At 44.8% G+C, this 15,906-nt stretch overlaps 1 protein-coding gene across 5 annotated transcripts in view; it reads left to right on the top strand.

The window, feature by feature from the left end:
- Positions 1-7,886: 7,886 nt before the first annotated feature.
- Positions 7,887-15,906, top strand: part of CDC7 (cell division cycle 7) — a 25,838-nt gene continuing 17,818 nt past the window's right edge. For 3 of the 5 annotated variants that reach the window (XM_019531125.1, XM_019531122.1, XM_019531126.1), the window contains exons 1-2: positions 7,887-8,028; positions 10,581-10,685. In XM_019531125.1, the coding sequence (XP_019386670.1) occupies positions 7,902-8,028; positions 10,581-10,685 (232 nt within the window). In that variant the 5' untranslated portion in view covers positions 7,887-7,901. Of the gene's footprint in view, positions 8,059-10,580; positions 10,686-15,906 lie in introns of all 5 variants that reach the window. The other 2 variants (XM_019531124.1, XM_019531123.1) reach the window with 2 other exon arrangements.

Below are 15,906 nucleotides of genomic sequence, written 5' to 3'. Positions count from 1 at the left end.
TGCAAACTATCCCAAAATATGATTGTTGTCTAGGATATCTAAGACACCCATCTCAGTCCTGGTTGCACTAGCCCAAATGTTTACTGTGTATTCCTAACTGCCAACTGAAGGGCAAGAATACAGGACTCGAGTATCTTTTTAAGGTAACCCCTGGTGAGCGCGTCTTAAGAAACTGTTCTGTTGAAGATAGATCTGAGGCAGCCATCAGCTTGAGAGCCTGACTTAAGCTGTAATCATGCCTTCAGCTCTGAGGGTTTTTGCTATGGGGTAAGCTAGAGTGGTAGCCATCAGATTTATATTTGAAAATCAAACCCACAGACTGAAAGACAGGTCATATAAAATTATGTCATCATATATTGTTGTAGATGGTAAAATTTCTTTCAAAACACAGTTTGAAGAATGTTGTTACATTTTTAGCCCATTTTCCAAAAAACACCTCTACAAAGAATAGTTTGTCTGGATAACTTAATGTTTCCATTACATTATAACCACAGAACAACTAATTACATACTCCATAAATCATCATATTTTGTTATGAAGCTCATAGGTCTGATAAATAGATTCTCTTCCTCTAGCCACTACCAATTGAGCGGAAAAATACTTATTTATGAAGCTTTGGTAATAAAATGTGAATAATTCAAACTGTTTCTATAGTAGAGAATCAGCAGTAGAGTACAGTTTTATTTGCATATAAATGAAATGATGCTTTAGTGTCAGAGTGGAGAATTAAATAATATGAATTTTTACAGAGCAATCCTGACACTGTCATAAATATTAAGGCCATAAGTTGCAGCTTCCTAAAATCTCATTTTATCTTTTATTATAAAATATATAACTGAGGGGCCAAATCCTGCTCATTTTGCACATGTTAATAATCCCACTGATAGTGAAATTGCCAAGTAAATAAGGTTACTAGATTCAACCTCATGTCATATATTGAACCAAGAACTAAAAGCTATCCACGTACCCATTAGGGGAATAGAAATTGAAGGTTGGCAAGGGGGAAAAAAATGACAAACTAGGAAAAATTTGGAGAATAAAGAAAGAAAACTGCAGCTCTGTAGGCTCAAAGAACAACCTCAAATAAAACAAGCAAGGGAAAGAGAAATTCCAAAACTGTATGGAGTATTTCTATATTGGCCTCTTTAATGTCATATACAGAGAACAAACAATTTCACAAATCATAGTCTGAATCAGGGGTCAGCAATGGTTTTGGGCAGGGTGCCAAAAGCACCTGCAACCTCAACTTCTAAGATGGTGGCATGCCAGGGGTGGACAGTGGGGAAGCTGTGAAGGGCCCAATCCTTACTGTGGCAGCACAGCCCTGGCCCCTTCCATGCCATTCACCCTGAGGCATGCATGCCAAGCAAAATGCCTTCGAGAGCCACACACTGGCACCTGTGCAGGGGTTGCCTACCCCTGCTCTGGGCTATCCTCTTTACATAGCCAAGGATTGCAATAGCCATCATTATTACATAATTGCACAGCACTTGCCTGCAGGTGTTTGTCCATTATGACCCCTCTATAAACTTACTGAAATTGCTTTTATTAAAACAAATTTTGAATAGGCACAGCATATCAAATATATGATTGCTCCATATAACCTTGTTTCCCCTAATTCATTCCACCTAAGTCATAAAGGATGCTGAGTTTTGGTAATTTTCCTGTGACATCATTACCTTATTACCCAGCTGGGGATAGTAACACACAGACTGGAAAAATGATGGTCCATATAATCATATCTACACCTGAGTATGTATTATTTTAGGGCCTACTGACAACTTTACTGAATTTATTGTGAATCTTATGATGCTTGCTGTTTTTCTTAAAGCACAGATTCCCAGATGCAAGGAAATACAGGTTTTCCTTGCCAACCACAGCTTTGTCAACCATGTCTTGAGTATCCACGCTTTAGAGAAGGCAGTGTGGAGGGGTACCATTTGGAAAATCCCCCCTATGGCCACACTGGCCCTACTCATGCCTCTCACTCCCCCCACCCACAGCCCCTGTTCCTCCAGCCCTGCCAGTCTTCCCAACCACAGGAACCTTCAGGAACTTAACCCCCATGGTTGGTGAGGGAAGCCTGTACTTGACAATCTCGGATTTAATTTAAATAAATACCTAGCCCACATTTGCACTGAGAAAAATATGAAACAAATTACAAGGCAAACCATTTTTTAAAAAACTCTAATGGCTTTTAAACCAATCTAATTTTTAGGCGTGAGTTTTGCATGACTGAGATTTGCCTGAAGCTGCTGTTAAAGATGGGCTAGACTTGTCACTAGACAGTAGTTCCAAACAACAAACAAAAATATAAACACATACCAAAGTGTCCTTGTTATATTTTAGTTTTAGGCTGATGGACGATGAATAATGTCACTTATTAATCACTGAAGTGTATTTTCATAGATATAACACCTTTGACATACTGCCAAAGCAATAACATATGGCCAGGTGTTCCAGACAATATAGGAAGGAAATAAGGCTCCTATACCTCTGCCAATGACAGATAAGTTTGTCAACTATCTCCCAACCATAGGTGACTGGTAGCTCCTGATATTGGGGAGGGGGGCATCAGCAGCCGATCACCAACTGGAAGTGCAGGTGGCAAAACTGGAAGTGCTGCCAGCACTTCTCTTAGTGCTCCCACAATCTCGAGGGGTAGGGGGCACCAACCATCACCCCCTACTCCCCAGCCAGCAAGGGCCAACTGGGGGTGGGGGGCACACTACCCCCCGCTACACATCGCCTATGCTCCCAACTATAATCTTTTTTCATGGAAAATCTATTTAGGTGATTTCAGGCCTGTGTACTTCACAAGCAGGGAACCTGCACTCGTTTTTTGACTCGCCTCACACAATCACACTTCAGAAACTTCATTTTTTCCCTTTAGAGTGGTTTTCAACCTCTTTTGTTTCAGGACCCATTTGTAAACATTGATAGCCAGTCCTGACCCAGTGACCTCACTCCTGAACCACTGTCCCCTGCCCCTTGTGTGTGAGGCAGGGGGTAGGGTATGGGGGGGCCCCCAAGTAGCCCCTCACAGGCTGGAACTCTGTCACCCTGCAAGGGAAAAGCCACATGTCCCCACATCTTTCTCCTTTAAAGAAGAATCTATTTTTAAAGTTTGTTTGAGACCCTTTCATATATTCTTGCAACCCACTTTTGGGTCGCAAACCACAGATTGAGAAATGCTGAACATGTTGCCTTTTTATCATATCTGAATGGTACAGTTTCTTTTTTCTGAGTTCCTAGCTAATATGGACAGTTGTCTGAGGGATTTAAACAGAAACTGGAGCTTTCTCTATACCAGCTAAAGAGCAGTAGTCCTTAGCTGGTAGAGTTCTGGTAGTCTGCTCCATTGTCCAAGCATAAAGAAAAGGGCAGGGGGCTCCTTCTAGTTTTAGCAAAGATTTACCCTGTTCTGCCGCAGGTAAAGCAGAAGAACTGCAGCAGCCAACATCCTGCTTCTATAAAAGCAGGATTATTAATACATGCTTAAGAGATCTCAAGTCGAAGGCCACACCCCCTGCTATGGAGGAAGACAAAACCTCCACAGTCCATACAAATCTGACCACTGGGTAAAATTCCTTCCTAACCCCAAATATGGCTATTGGCCTGACCTTGAGTGTAGGGGCAAGACCCCTTAGCCAAGAACCTCCACTGGCACACCCCAGTCAAAATTCCCAGACTTGGCTGCAGCCAACACCCAGTGCCTCTGAAGATGGGTTAAAAATACCCTGACATACCTAGGAGAAAGGCAGAGAAAGATCAGCAAAGCCCAGAAGCATGGGAAATACTAATTGCAGAGCATAGGAAAAAGGATACCAAGACTTTTGGCAAAGCAGGAAGTGGTAGGTGGTAAAATGAAATGACATTAGATAAAACAGAGATGCAATTATCCAGGAGCTTGAGGATGAAGACAGGTTTAAACGTGATGTGCTGGGAAAGGCAGAACTAGTAGAGAGATTGCAAGAGAGTGATATGATTAGATCAGTAGACAAAACCATTTCAGTAGCTAACTTCTGGCTGGATGTCAAGAGGATGAACCTCAAGGAGATGATGTGAAAGCCAGTCATCATGAAGATGAAGAGTCAAAACAGATGATCAGGGATTTTAGACATTGGGACAGAACAAATTAAGGTATTGTGCTGGAAAACACAGAAAATTTAGATATAGCCTGAACAGGAAGGTAAATGAAAAGAAGGAATTTATTATACTTTGGGAGTCTGAGATTATCTATAAATCTTGAGTGGCAGGGAGTTCATTTTTGGCCATAGTAATTAAAATTGTTTTGAAGCTGTCCAGGAAGACAGATCAGAGAGATTGGCTAAGATTTGGAATGACCAGAAGAAAAGACTGGAGTGAAGGGGTAGATAAAAGTAATCAGACAGAGAAAATACTTTTGAAGTAGTTTTCAACAAACATTACTTTAGCAAGATAACACACTGTGATACTGCACTCCTTAGAAACAAATATGGGAGGGCTGTCATAGACGATATGATTTTAAATACCACTTTTTATCTATTAAAATAAAAACACTGAAACAAATCCTGCTCTTGCTTACAACTTCGCAACCTAACTAACTCTCATACAATTACATCAATGTAAGAGAGAACAGATTGGCCTGTGATTTATCTTCCTTCACGTTATTCTTCATTTTATTAACTTTTCCTATAATTTGTTCTTGAATACTTTCACCCTTAGTTCAGACAATTGAGATAAAATGATCTTTACTCTTGTTCTGTTGATCCCTACCTGCTGTAACAGTTCTTTGGGACTGTAGGCGGGTAGTATAAGTTAAAGTAATGAGAGAAAACAGGGGAACACAGAAAAGGTTTAAAGGCCCTGTCCATCCTCCCTTCCTGAACTGCAAAGGAACTATTTGTCTGTGGTGACAGATGACAAAACAAGGAGCAATGGTCTCAAGTTGTTGTAAGGGAGGTTTAGGTTGGATATTGGGAAAAAACGATCACTAGGAAGGTGGTGAAGCCCTAAAACAGGTTACACCAAGGGAGGTGGTGGAATTTCCATCCTTGGAGGTTTAAAGGCTGGGCTCAACAATGATCTAGTTGGGGATAGTCCTCCTTTGAGCAGGGGGTTGGACTAGATGACCTCCTGAGGTCCCTTCCAATCCTTATTTTCTATGATTCTATTTGTAGAGCAAGGGATTACTCAGTATGAATAACAGCGGTAAAATATGGGGGGGTTATTAAATTTCAGAATTTTTTTAGTTTCAGCTTACTATACTGTAATGACTGTGCTACAACTTTGCCCAAGGAACTTTTCCAGGTTCAACCTTTGCACAGGCTACAATAGATAAAATTAATGTCCTTTGCATGGTATAGACAATAAATGGAATATTCTCTCTCACGGTCTAAGGAGCAGGAGAGTTGTGTATCAAACTGCTGGTGGCCTAATCCTCTGCAGGACACACAGTTTTGATTACAAGTACAAAAAAAAGAGGCTATGGTAAAAAAAAAAGTTATAGATAAAAGAAATCTAAGAGCCAAATCCTTCTTTCATTTACAACATACCTCTCTACTGACTTCAGCTAGAACGCATCAATGCAAGTAAGATTAGAATTTTTAATTTTTTTATTTTTATTTCAATCTCTCTTCCTGGCCCTGGTCACTGACATAAAACAGAATATACAGGCCCAAAATTACTGCCAGGTTAAAGAATACATAGCGCAACGCTGAAGCGTTTAATCACCTCCACAGCTAACTATGCTCTTAAATCTAACATGCAGGGGATCAATAGCAATCATTCATTAGGTATAAACATATCCTGGCCATGTACCCTTCCCTCCAGTTATGTCCTTTACACTAATAGCAGGTAAATGGTTGTATAGATACACTCTCTGCAACTACACAAAACCTCCTACTGCTAGGATGATCCTCCTGTATCTGCTTATGCTATGGATGCTGGCTAGTGGCTACTGTATATACCAAAGTCTAAAGCTTTTTAATTTTTTGGTATTTTTTGATTCTCTGTTCTCTGCAATGTTCTCTGCTATATAATTAAATAGTAAAATAAGACAGGAAGCCAAAATTTACCGGAGTAAATCTGGAATAATTTCAGCATCACAGGGGCTGTCTAAGGATTATACATCAGTGCAAGTGAAGGCACAATTTGATGCACAGGTTGTGATTATCTTTCAGTCACTGCACATAAGCAATAAAAGCTATAAGGGTGTTGTCCTGTTGTATATAGCAAAATCTGCCTGGAATTAAGAGCTCCAGGCTTGCACAGAACACAGTTTCAGATTATGGACAGCCTCACTATGTACATTGTCTCTTGGATCTTGGAATTAGAAAATTAGGGATGGAAGAGATGTCTGGAGGTCATCTAATCCAACCCCCTGCTCAGAGCAGGACCATCCCTAACCATATCATCCTGGGCCAAGGTTTTATCTAGCCAGGTCTTAAAAACTCCAAGGACAGAGATTCCACAACCCCTCTGGGTAGCCTGTTTCAGTGCTTTACTACACTCCTGGTGAGAAAGTTTTCCCTTATAGCTAACCTAAACTTCCCTTGCTGCAACTTGAGACTGTAGTTCCTTGTTGTGTCATCTGCCACCACTGAAATCAGTCCAGCTCCATCCTCTTTGGAACCCCCCTTCAGGTAGTATTAAATCCCCCCTCAATCTTCTCTTCTCCAGACTAAATTAACCCAGTTCCCCCAGGTTCTCCTCATAAGTAGGGACCTACTGAATTCAGGGTGATGCACTCTTATTTCACAGGTTGCGTCAGCACCCAGCACCATTGTCACAGCAGAGCGCAGAGGGCCCCCCATGCCTTTGATTGGCCAAGAGGCCCCAGAAGTCCCCACCCCTCCCTAGAGATTGACATCACCATCAGCCTTGTTGTTCCTCTCCATGGAGGGCCACCTTGATGGGGTGGAGAGACTTGCATGTACAGATAGATGACTAAAAACAACACTGTCAGGAGTCCTGTACTCCAGGTAGGGTCACCTATAGCACTAAGGTCAAAGGTTAGATCAGACAAACAGCAGTCCAACACAACAGAAAGACCTCAACTGTGGAGCAGGCAGATGCAGAAAGCATACTTCTCAACAGCTGTGAAGGTAGACGTAGGCTGCAGTGGAAGAGTAACCCCAGCTGTCTTGGATCTTATCACAGGTTTCTCCTCCACAGAGTTCCCTGTGGTTGTCAACAAGGAACAGCCTCCTCTCAGAAAAGGAGTCAGGCACAGGGTTCTCCCGCTGGTTTAAGGCCAGTAGGAGAACATTCCCAACATTTATCTATAACCCTTTACTTGACCAGTGGGAGTGATCATCCTTGACTGTGAGGGATCACTGATAAGCCTTCTTGGCAACACGGGCACACTGCTGGCTCATATACAATTTAATGTCCACTGTAACCCCCAGGTCCTTTTCTGCAGCCAATGGTGATGCGTAGAGGGTGCACATGCACCCCGAGAGTGCCAGTGCACCCCCTGACTGGCCAAGCTCCCTGCTTAGGCAGCGGGCAGGGGGGAACGCTCCCAGGAGCAGCTACGATCGGCCGTCGCGGGATTGGCTGCGGGTGGGGGGGGCCCTTGTGGGAGGCTAAGCCCGGGTGGGGGTGGCACTTGATGGAGGCTTAAGGCCCTGGCGGGTGGGGGGGGCCTGGGTGGCAGGATCGGCCAGGGGTAGACCCCCCCAGGCTGCAGGACTGATTGCAGGGGGAACACGTGTCCCCTCCTAAGGCGATACCAGTCGCCCATATGCAAAGCTGCAACGGGGCAGACCCTGCCGGGCACGCCCCGAGCTGCAGCCGAAGGGCTCGCGCGCGGCACTCCACGGTAAGGCAGCGCACGGCTCCTGACGTCAAGCGAGGAAGCGCTGAGCGCGAGCCACGCTTTCCGGGCGCCCACCCCTTCCCGCGGGCCTTGGCCAATGGCAGCCCTACTTCCTCAGGGCCGCTACCCCCGTTCCGGCCAGTCGCTTCTAACAAGCGCAGGGATTGGCTGCTGGAGGTCCGCCGGCAAAAGGCGGCAGCAGGCAAACGGAAAGAAGAGCAGCAGCAAGTAGCCGAGCGCGTCGTGGAGCTGCTGTGAGTGCCGTGCCCGCCCCTGGGAAGCGGGCAGAGCGCTGCAGGGGCCCGGATCCGGCGGGCAAGGGGGAGGGCGCTGGGCCGGGGACAGGCCGGGCGGTTTCTGTGCGGTCCGATCCGCCCGCGCGCGCGCGCGCGGATGGAGGATCTGGCCCGGCCCTATGCTGGGGGCCTCCCGCGCTGCTAGCGTCTGCTCTGCTCGCCCCGGCCCGGGGTGTGCGCAGGATCCCGCCCGCCCCGCTCCGGCCTCCGGGTGCTGCTGAGTCTTGTTGCCCCACGCGAAGTCCCATCTCGTGTCCGTGCCGCGCTGGCCAGGCCCGGGGTGGAGGCGAGAGGAAATAGTCTGAGATCAAACAGGTGTTTCCCCATCCGGGATGAAGGTGTTAATAATACCACCCCAGCGTGTTTGAACTGGGCACTCGCAGCCTCTGCCCCAGCTTCATCCCCCTTTGTGCGGTTTGCTTTTCTTGTCAGCTCCAATAAGCAGCAGCCCTCTTTTCCTCGTGCAGCTGATGCTGTTCCCTCCCTCTGAACGCTCCCTGGTTTCCTCTTCAAATTGTGCTTCTTCTGTCAGCTCCTCCTTGTCTCCAGCCCTCCCGGTGCTCAGTCTCTGCCCAGCAACTCCCAGCTCTGTTTTGTCAGTCTCCCTGTCTCATTATCCAGCCATTTGAAGTTGTGCTCGAGCAGGGTGCCTGGCCAACTCCTCGTATGTTCCCTGCCTGTTTGCTGTCTGTCCTGGCTCCCATCTTTTCCAAGCTCCTCATTCAATGGGCTTGTCTACACCAGGCTGCTCTGCCCCTAGAACGACCAGCACCTGAGAGCAGCTGCTGCAGGGCTTGTGCTCAGCTGTACGGCACCTCCCAAGTCCAGGCGGTACCACTGACTCATCTGTGCTGGCAGAATGCAAAGGGCTCCCTTGGATAGGCACAGCCACTAAAGGGACCTTCATTGCTGGCAGAAGGTGCAGGGCTATCTACTAGGGTAAACTTGATTTAAATCACTGGTCAGGAAGCTTAGATTTAATCATTGCTTTCTACAAAAACTGCATTCTGGTTGTTTGATATCCTTTATTCATTTAATTTCTTGAAACTTTCCACTTTTAGAGAAAGGTAAGAGCTTGACTGTGTATACACGAACTTGCACAGAGACAATAGGGCTGGTGGGTGGGGAATCAGGTTTGTCGTCTCATCTCCATATACTGCTGTTAACAAGGATGTTATTTCTGGGATCAACAAACTCTCCCTATGCCTGAAAAAAGCATTTGTGCCCAAAACCTTGCAAAGAACATTTTTTCCCACTGTTTAGATGGTCTGAAAAAAGATATCACATCTACCCAAAGAGCCTTGTCTACTTAAGATCTCTGGAGACACAAATCCATAGCTTGAACTGAAACTAAGCATCACAGAGATGCTTAATGGGATCTTCTAGACCAGTGGTCTCCAACTTGTAAGTAGGAGATCACCTTTGGCATTTAAAAGCAATACAAGATCTACTGTGCACTGCCCCCTTCTTCCTGCCGAGCAGCTAAGTCTGGGGGGGGGCAGAGGGAGGAAAAAATTATTTGGGGGGGCATGCCTCCCCAGCAGCCAAGTCCCACCCAGCTAAGGCCCACTCAATTTACCCCTGCTCCTGCCTCTGGCACTGTCCCTCACTGCAGGGCACCTTGATCCAGCCCTTGCCCCTTTCCTCCCCCACAGACTGACCTGCTGGGCTGGTATGTGCGCATGCATGCACGTGGGCACTCAGCCCTCCACCCCAGCCTTGTATGGACTCCAAGAGGCTCCAAGATCTACTGGTGGATTGAGCTCACCAATCAGTGGATCGCTGTTTTAGACTGAGCACTGAGTCCCATTGGGTAGAGTGATTTTCTTTAATCTTTACTAATCTGTAGAGGAGCCTCTGGGAGCCCCATAAGTTTGAGCCCCGAATATAGTCCACAGTCTGTTGTTACCTATTTATAAAACTTTTTAAAAGGTTACATGGCTATTTTGTATCAAATAGTATATAATTATAAGTTATAATCCCTATTCCATGATTATATCTTTGAGCTTTAACATATATAAAGGTAGTTTTAATTTTAAATAAGTTATTTTTTTTAAAAAGCAGCTTAACCAAAAATACAATTAAATGAAAAATCTTATTTAAATTTTTAAAAATCCTTTTTTATGGTTGGTTGTTTTTTTGTTTGTTTGTTTTTAGAAATTGTTGATTTTTATCCACCCTGAAGTAAGTATCCTTTCTAAGGAAGGATACTGATGCCTGTTAAATGCTCTTAGGATAAAAGGCATAATTTGGCTGTTCATCCTCCATTTTGTTATAGAAGAGGTAGATTTGGCTGCATGTAGTAGTGTTCTCCTTTCTGGCCACATCAGAGGAGATTTTGGTGTTAGTGAGCAGTGAAGGACTTACCCAGGTCACCTTCCCCAAATCTCACTGGAGAGTACTATCCCTCGTATCTGTTTGTTCCCATTTTTTCTTGAGTCTTTAGCCACTGCCCTCAGCCCCTGGCATTTTACTTTCAGATACCTTTGTGATGGAAACAGCACTGAAGGCTCATCAGAATGAGCAGCACCCTCAGCATGCTGAAGACTTCGGAAAGAAACATGAACAGAATAGTAAACTCTCAGGTATATAGTTGAACAATAGGCAATCAATTAGACTATTTTAATCTCTCTTCTCCTTCTTCCTTTCCTTTTGGTAACTCTTAAGATTAACAGTAATGTATAGGTATGTTGTTGTTGGATACAGTCCTGTTTATATTAGGGGTGCACCAATAGAGATTTAAGGGGCTGATACTGATAGCCGATATTTAAAGAACTATATCAGCTGATACTGATGTAATATCCGATACAGCTGCCATCAGATGTTAGTCCTATGTAGTGGAAGGGGAGAGAGGAGGGAAGGGGTGTGGGGGGGCAGATCATCACTCCCTACAGTGAGAGGGGGGCAGGGCAGGTGCTGCCCAGCAGCAGGGGTGGGGGAGGGTAGGACAGAGGTGCAGCTCGTGGGGTGGAGGCAGCTCATGCCACTGCTTGCACACCCGGGGGGTGCCCCTGGATCTGCATAGTGTGGCACATACTGCAGCTGTGGGGTGGAGCTGGTGCTGCACGGGGCTCTTCTCAGCAGGGGCTGGGCTGGGCTGGGCTGGAAGCAGGCTCCATCAGCGCTGGAAGGAGACTACAGCCACTCCTAATTTCACCACAGCTCTGCTCCCAGTCCTGCACTGCATCCCTGGCTTTTCCTGGTGTTTTGGTCGAGGTGGGGTGTTCAGCCGGGCTGTGCTGGGCAGTGGCCTGGGGCTGGGAGTGGAGCTGCAGCAAAATTTGGGGTGGCTGCAGCCTCCTCCCAGTGCTACTGGAGCCTGCTTCAAGCCCAGCCCCCGCCGAGAAAAGCCCTGTGCAGCGCTGGCTCCAGCTCTACCACGCAGCTGCCACCCGCCCTGCACCGCGGAGATCCGGGGGCACATGCCACCCCAGCCCTACCTGGGTGCAAGCAGTGGCAAGAGCTGCCCCCACCTCATGAGCTGCGCCTCCATCCTGGGCCCCCTCCCTGCCCTGGCAGGGCAACACCTGCCCTTGCCCTTCCCTCACTGTGGGGGCCTTGATCTGCCCCCACTATGCCCCTCCCCCCTCACCTTCTGACTTACCAGCTGGAGACAGCTCTCCATGCTGCCAGCTCTGTGCTGGGGCATTTATTGGCCAAATTATCGGCCCATCAGGCCGATAGCCGATGGAGACAATTTTCTTTATATCGGTACGGATCTGATATCAAACTGATGTAGCAGTGCACCTCTAGTTTATATGAATTCTTCATGTAACAGTTTTCGAATTAAACTTTTCACGCTTATTTCCAGGACTAATTCTGCACAATATGCAGACTATGAAGTGCCTTGCAGAATCCTTGCCCTCATCCTTTTTAAATATTTATTTCATAATAGATCATTATAAGAGGATTTTTCAAACAGCCATTTTCTTTGGTGACTTCAATACTGTTGGGTCTTCACTTCAGTCTTCAGTCTCCTAGTGAAAAAAACAGAGAGCTACTTCTCCAATCCTCCCCATAACACTTCTCAGCCTTGTCCTTTATATACCTATGGAAGTGCCAGGCTGGCTGAAATCCCATTCCTGTTCTCAGTCTCTAGCTTCTGTAAAAATGTCAACAGTGTTTTTGTTGTTGTTTAATAAAAACACTATTAAAACTAGGTTCAGCCCCCACTTGTTTCTTATAAACTGGCTAGCCTCTATTACAACAATGACTTCTGATTACTACTGGCTTGAGCTTGATTTAAAAACTGAAAATAATGACTAAAAGTAAGAGGCATTGTCAGTCCATTGCTCAATCATTTCCAGCACCTTGTAGAATTGAAGGAGAATATTCTCCAACCCCATTCTGTTTCACAAATTAATGCATATCTAGTTAATTTTAATAAGGAAATGTCTTTAAAATCTAACCTCAGGAAACTTCCTGCAGGACTCTATATGGTGCTAATGCTCTGGTTGTCATTTCCATCTCTTTGTAACAGTGGAGCAAGTTCCATGCTAAATGGGCATGGATTGCAAAAAGAGGACAGGTAGAGGTTGCTCTACTGCTCTCATGAAGTGTGAATTTCAGTTTGTGGCCAGAACCCTGAAGGATCCATGATAGCAAGGGCTATATTGATTCAGCACATTTTACAAGTACTTGCCATCTATTTCCTCTTCTCTGGCTAGAACAAGGGTGGGCAATTATTTGGACTGGAAGGCTACTTAAGTTCTGGTGAGCTGCTGAGGGCTGGGAGGCATGGGGGGAGATGCCAGTTGATCATGTCCAACCCACTGAGAGCCTGAGAAGGAGGGGCTGCACCCCGGGCCACTCCACCCTGCTGAATCTGGGGCTGGGCTGGGCTGAGCCAGGCCACACACCACAGACTTCTTGCTCCCCATATCCATTGCCCCTGCTCCAGTTCCCATTGGCACTGTGTAGTCCTGGCACCGCAGCTGCTGACAAACAGGCTTGCACAGCAGAGGGTACAATGCAGGGCGCTGACTAGCCATCCCACCGGCCCACTGTGATGAGCCACTGCCATCACACGGCACTAGGAACATTGGGGGTTGCTTCCCTAACCTGAGAACCCCCCACACAGCCAACACAGACTCGTTTCCTGCTGGTGCTGTGGCAGTGGCAGCAGCTTATTACAGTGAGTGGGCAAGCAGGACAGCTACTCGGCATGCTGCATTGTACCCCATTCCAGCAGCCGCAGTGCCAACAGGAAGGTGCTGGAGGGAAAGGGGGTGAAGGAGTCTGCAGTCTACATGGCTCAGTCCAGACCCAGTTAGGGGACAGAGTGCAGCCCTCCCTCCTCAGGATCCTAGCAGTGATTGGTGGGCTGCATATTAATTGGTGGGCTGGATACAGACTGCATTTTGCCCACCCCTAGGCAAGAGCCTGCCACTGTAGTGCCCCAGCATGCTCTAGTAGCATGAGCTATGTCTGGACAGACTTTTGGCTCAGACATTTGGTGAAGTTGAGCTGAGTGGACTATTTATCTAGCATTTCTTTAAAAAAGCATGAAAAGTTACCTTGAGACTATTAGGTTGGTCATAAAAGGAATCTGAAACCTTGTGAAGAGGTTGAAGGCTGTTGTTTTCAGAGATGTTAAAGTTGCTCTGTCATCTGTTCATAGGCTAAAGCTGAACTGTTATTTGGGGTGGGGACACGGGTCATAAACAATCTGTATGTTGTGCCAGTGTTGGGGAGTTCTTTTGTCCAAGCTCCAGACTTTTTTGAAAGGATTCCATTAACAAAAGAGGTTTCCTTTTGAGGTAGGAAGTTTATCTTTTTTAGTAAAAACTTTAAAGATTCTAATTCCCAGGCACAGTAAGATTAAGCATCCAGAACAAAACTTTAGGTACTTGTTTCAGCTGCAGTAGGATTTACAGCAACTTAATTCTAAACCTGAACCATATTATTTTGAAGAATAATCTACTATTCTAGTCTTTGAATTGTTAATTTCTCTCTGATGGCAAAGCAATCTGATATGTAACTAGCTGGAAGTTTAAATATTTACTTTGCTTTAAAGCAAGGAGGTGGTAGATGAAAAGGATTGTGATGAGAAATACAGCTTTTTATCTTTGTAGCCAAAGAATCGAGTCTCTAGGAGATTGTGTGCATTTTAACTGAAAAATAAGTAGTGCCACAAAGAGTGAAAATGTATCTCTTATATTCATCTTACATTAGACAAACATTTCCAAGATATGTATTGTCCTAACTTATTTTTTTAAATCAAACTTCTGAAGACTTTAGAAAACTCTTTAAGATTTATTGTCACAAAATGATAAGCAACTGTTTGCTATAAAGAACTTGGATTATGTACAAATACAAAAAGCAAAATGTAAATGAAGAGGGAAAATATTGTTTGTGTTCTGCTCTGCTTAATAAGTTTTTTTTTTTTCTTTTTACTCAAATTTTCTAACACAAGTTTAACATCTGTGCTGTTAACACTTCATTGTTAGTTGTGTAGGGCATCAGTGGAGTAAGTTCTCAATTGTTCAGTCTTCATGTCTAAAGTTTTACTTTTGACTAACAACACTGACAGAACTTTATCAATTCTAAAATGGCTATTGTACTTAGTTTACCATGACTTTGTAGAATGGCAGCATTGCTGAGCTGCTTTGCTTAACAACTTTGCCTCTTGTATTCATGGAACCATAGAAAATTAAGGTTAGAAGGGACCTCAGGAGAGGTCATCTAGTCGAACCTCCTGCTCAAAACAGGACCAACTAGATCATTTCAGCCAGGGCTTTGTCAAGCCAGGCCTTAAAAACCTCCTTAAACACCTCCAAGACTCCACCACCTTTCTAAGTAACCTGTTCCTGTACTTCACCACCCTCCTAGTGAGTTTTTCCTAATATCCAACTTAAACCTCCCTGGCTGCAACCAGGAAGGTTAGTTATTACTAGGCTTAGATCCTGCAAATTGTATGGACAGTTTAGTCATGTTTAACATATTTATTTAAATGTTTCATTAAAGTAACAATGATACAATGTGTTTTCCAAAATGGAATCAACACATTGCCTTTTCATCATTGATCAGGCAATGAACGTTAGTTAAAACAAACAAACAGCACACAAATTAACTCAGTTTCACATAGATTTCTTGTGCAATGCAGACAAAAGCTTAGGGTAACAGCTGTTAACAAGGACCTTTTAAAAGAAAGGAAGGAAGCATCTTGGTTGTTAAGGAAAACCATGAGCAAATGACTGGTTAAAGTATATAGTCTCAGGAGGTCACAGAAATAAAACATGCCTTGCCATCAAAACACATGTAATGTAATTGCTTTCCTGCAGCACCATGCATGGTCTTCATGTGGTACAGACATGCCCAGTGCGGGAAGCAGCATTTTAAGAACAGTGGGTTGTTTTGTTTTGTTTTTTTTAGTATATACAATTATTTTAAAAAGCCCCAATGCCTTTTGCTACATTTTGAAAATGTAATTGGGAGGTCTAACAGCTCAACTGTCAGATCCTTGGTGGGAAGAAGAGCATACATGAGTCATATTTAAGTGCTTTTTTTGGAACGATATCCATTAATTGAATTTAGAAAGGGGTTTTCCTTTTTCCTTTATGCACAATAGATTCATATTTGTATTTTTTTCTTTTGGTTCACAACATAATTTCACATGTTTTATTTTTATTACATGTAAGCAATAAAGCATTCTTGAAAAAGATTTCATAGACATTGGGGCTGGAAGGGACCTCAGAAGATCATCAAGTCCAGCCACCTGCCCGAAGGGCAGGAAGTCAGCTGGGGTCATAGGATCCCAGCAAGATAAGCATCCAATTTGCTCTTGAAGGTGTTCAATGTAGGTGC

This window comes from Crocodylus porosus, unplaced genomic scaffold (genome assembly GCF_001723895.1).
Source record: "Crocodylus porosus isolate Cpor-Errol unplaced genomic scaffold, CroPor_comp1, whole genome shotgun sequence".
Lineage (NCBI taxonomy): Eukaryota > Metazoa > Chordata > Crocodylia > Crocodylidae > Crocodylus > Crocodylus porosus.
The sequence above is the reverse complement of the archived record's forward strand: the minus strand, read 5'-3'. Positions and strand labels throughout refer to the sequence as shown.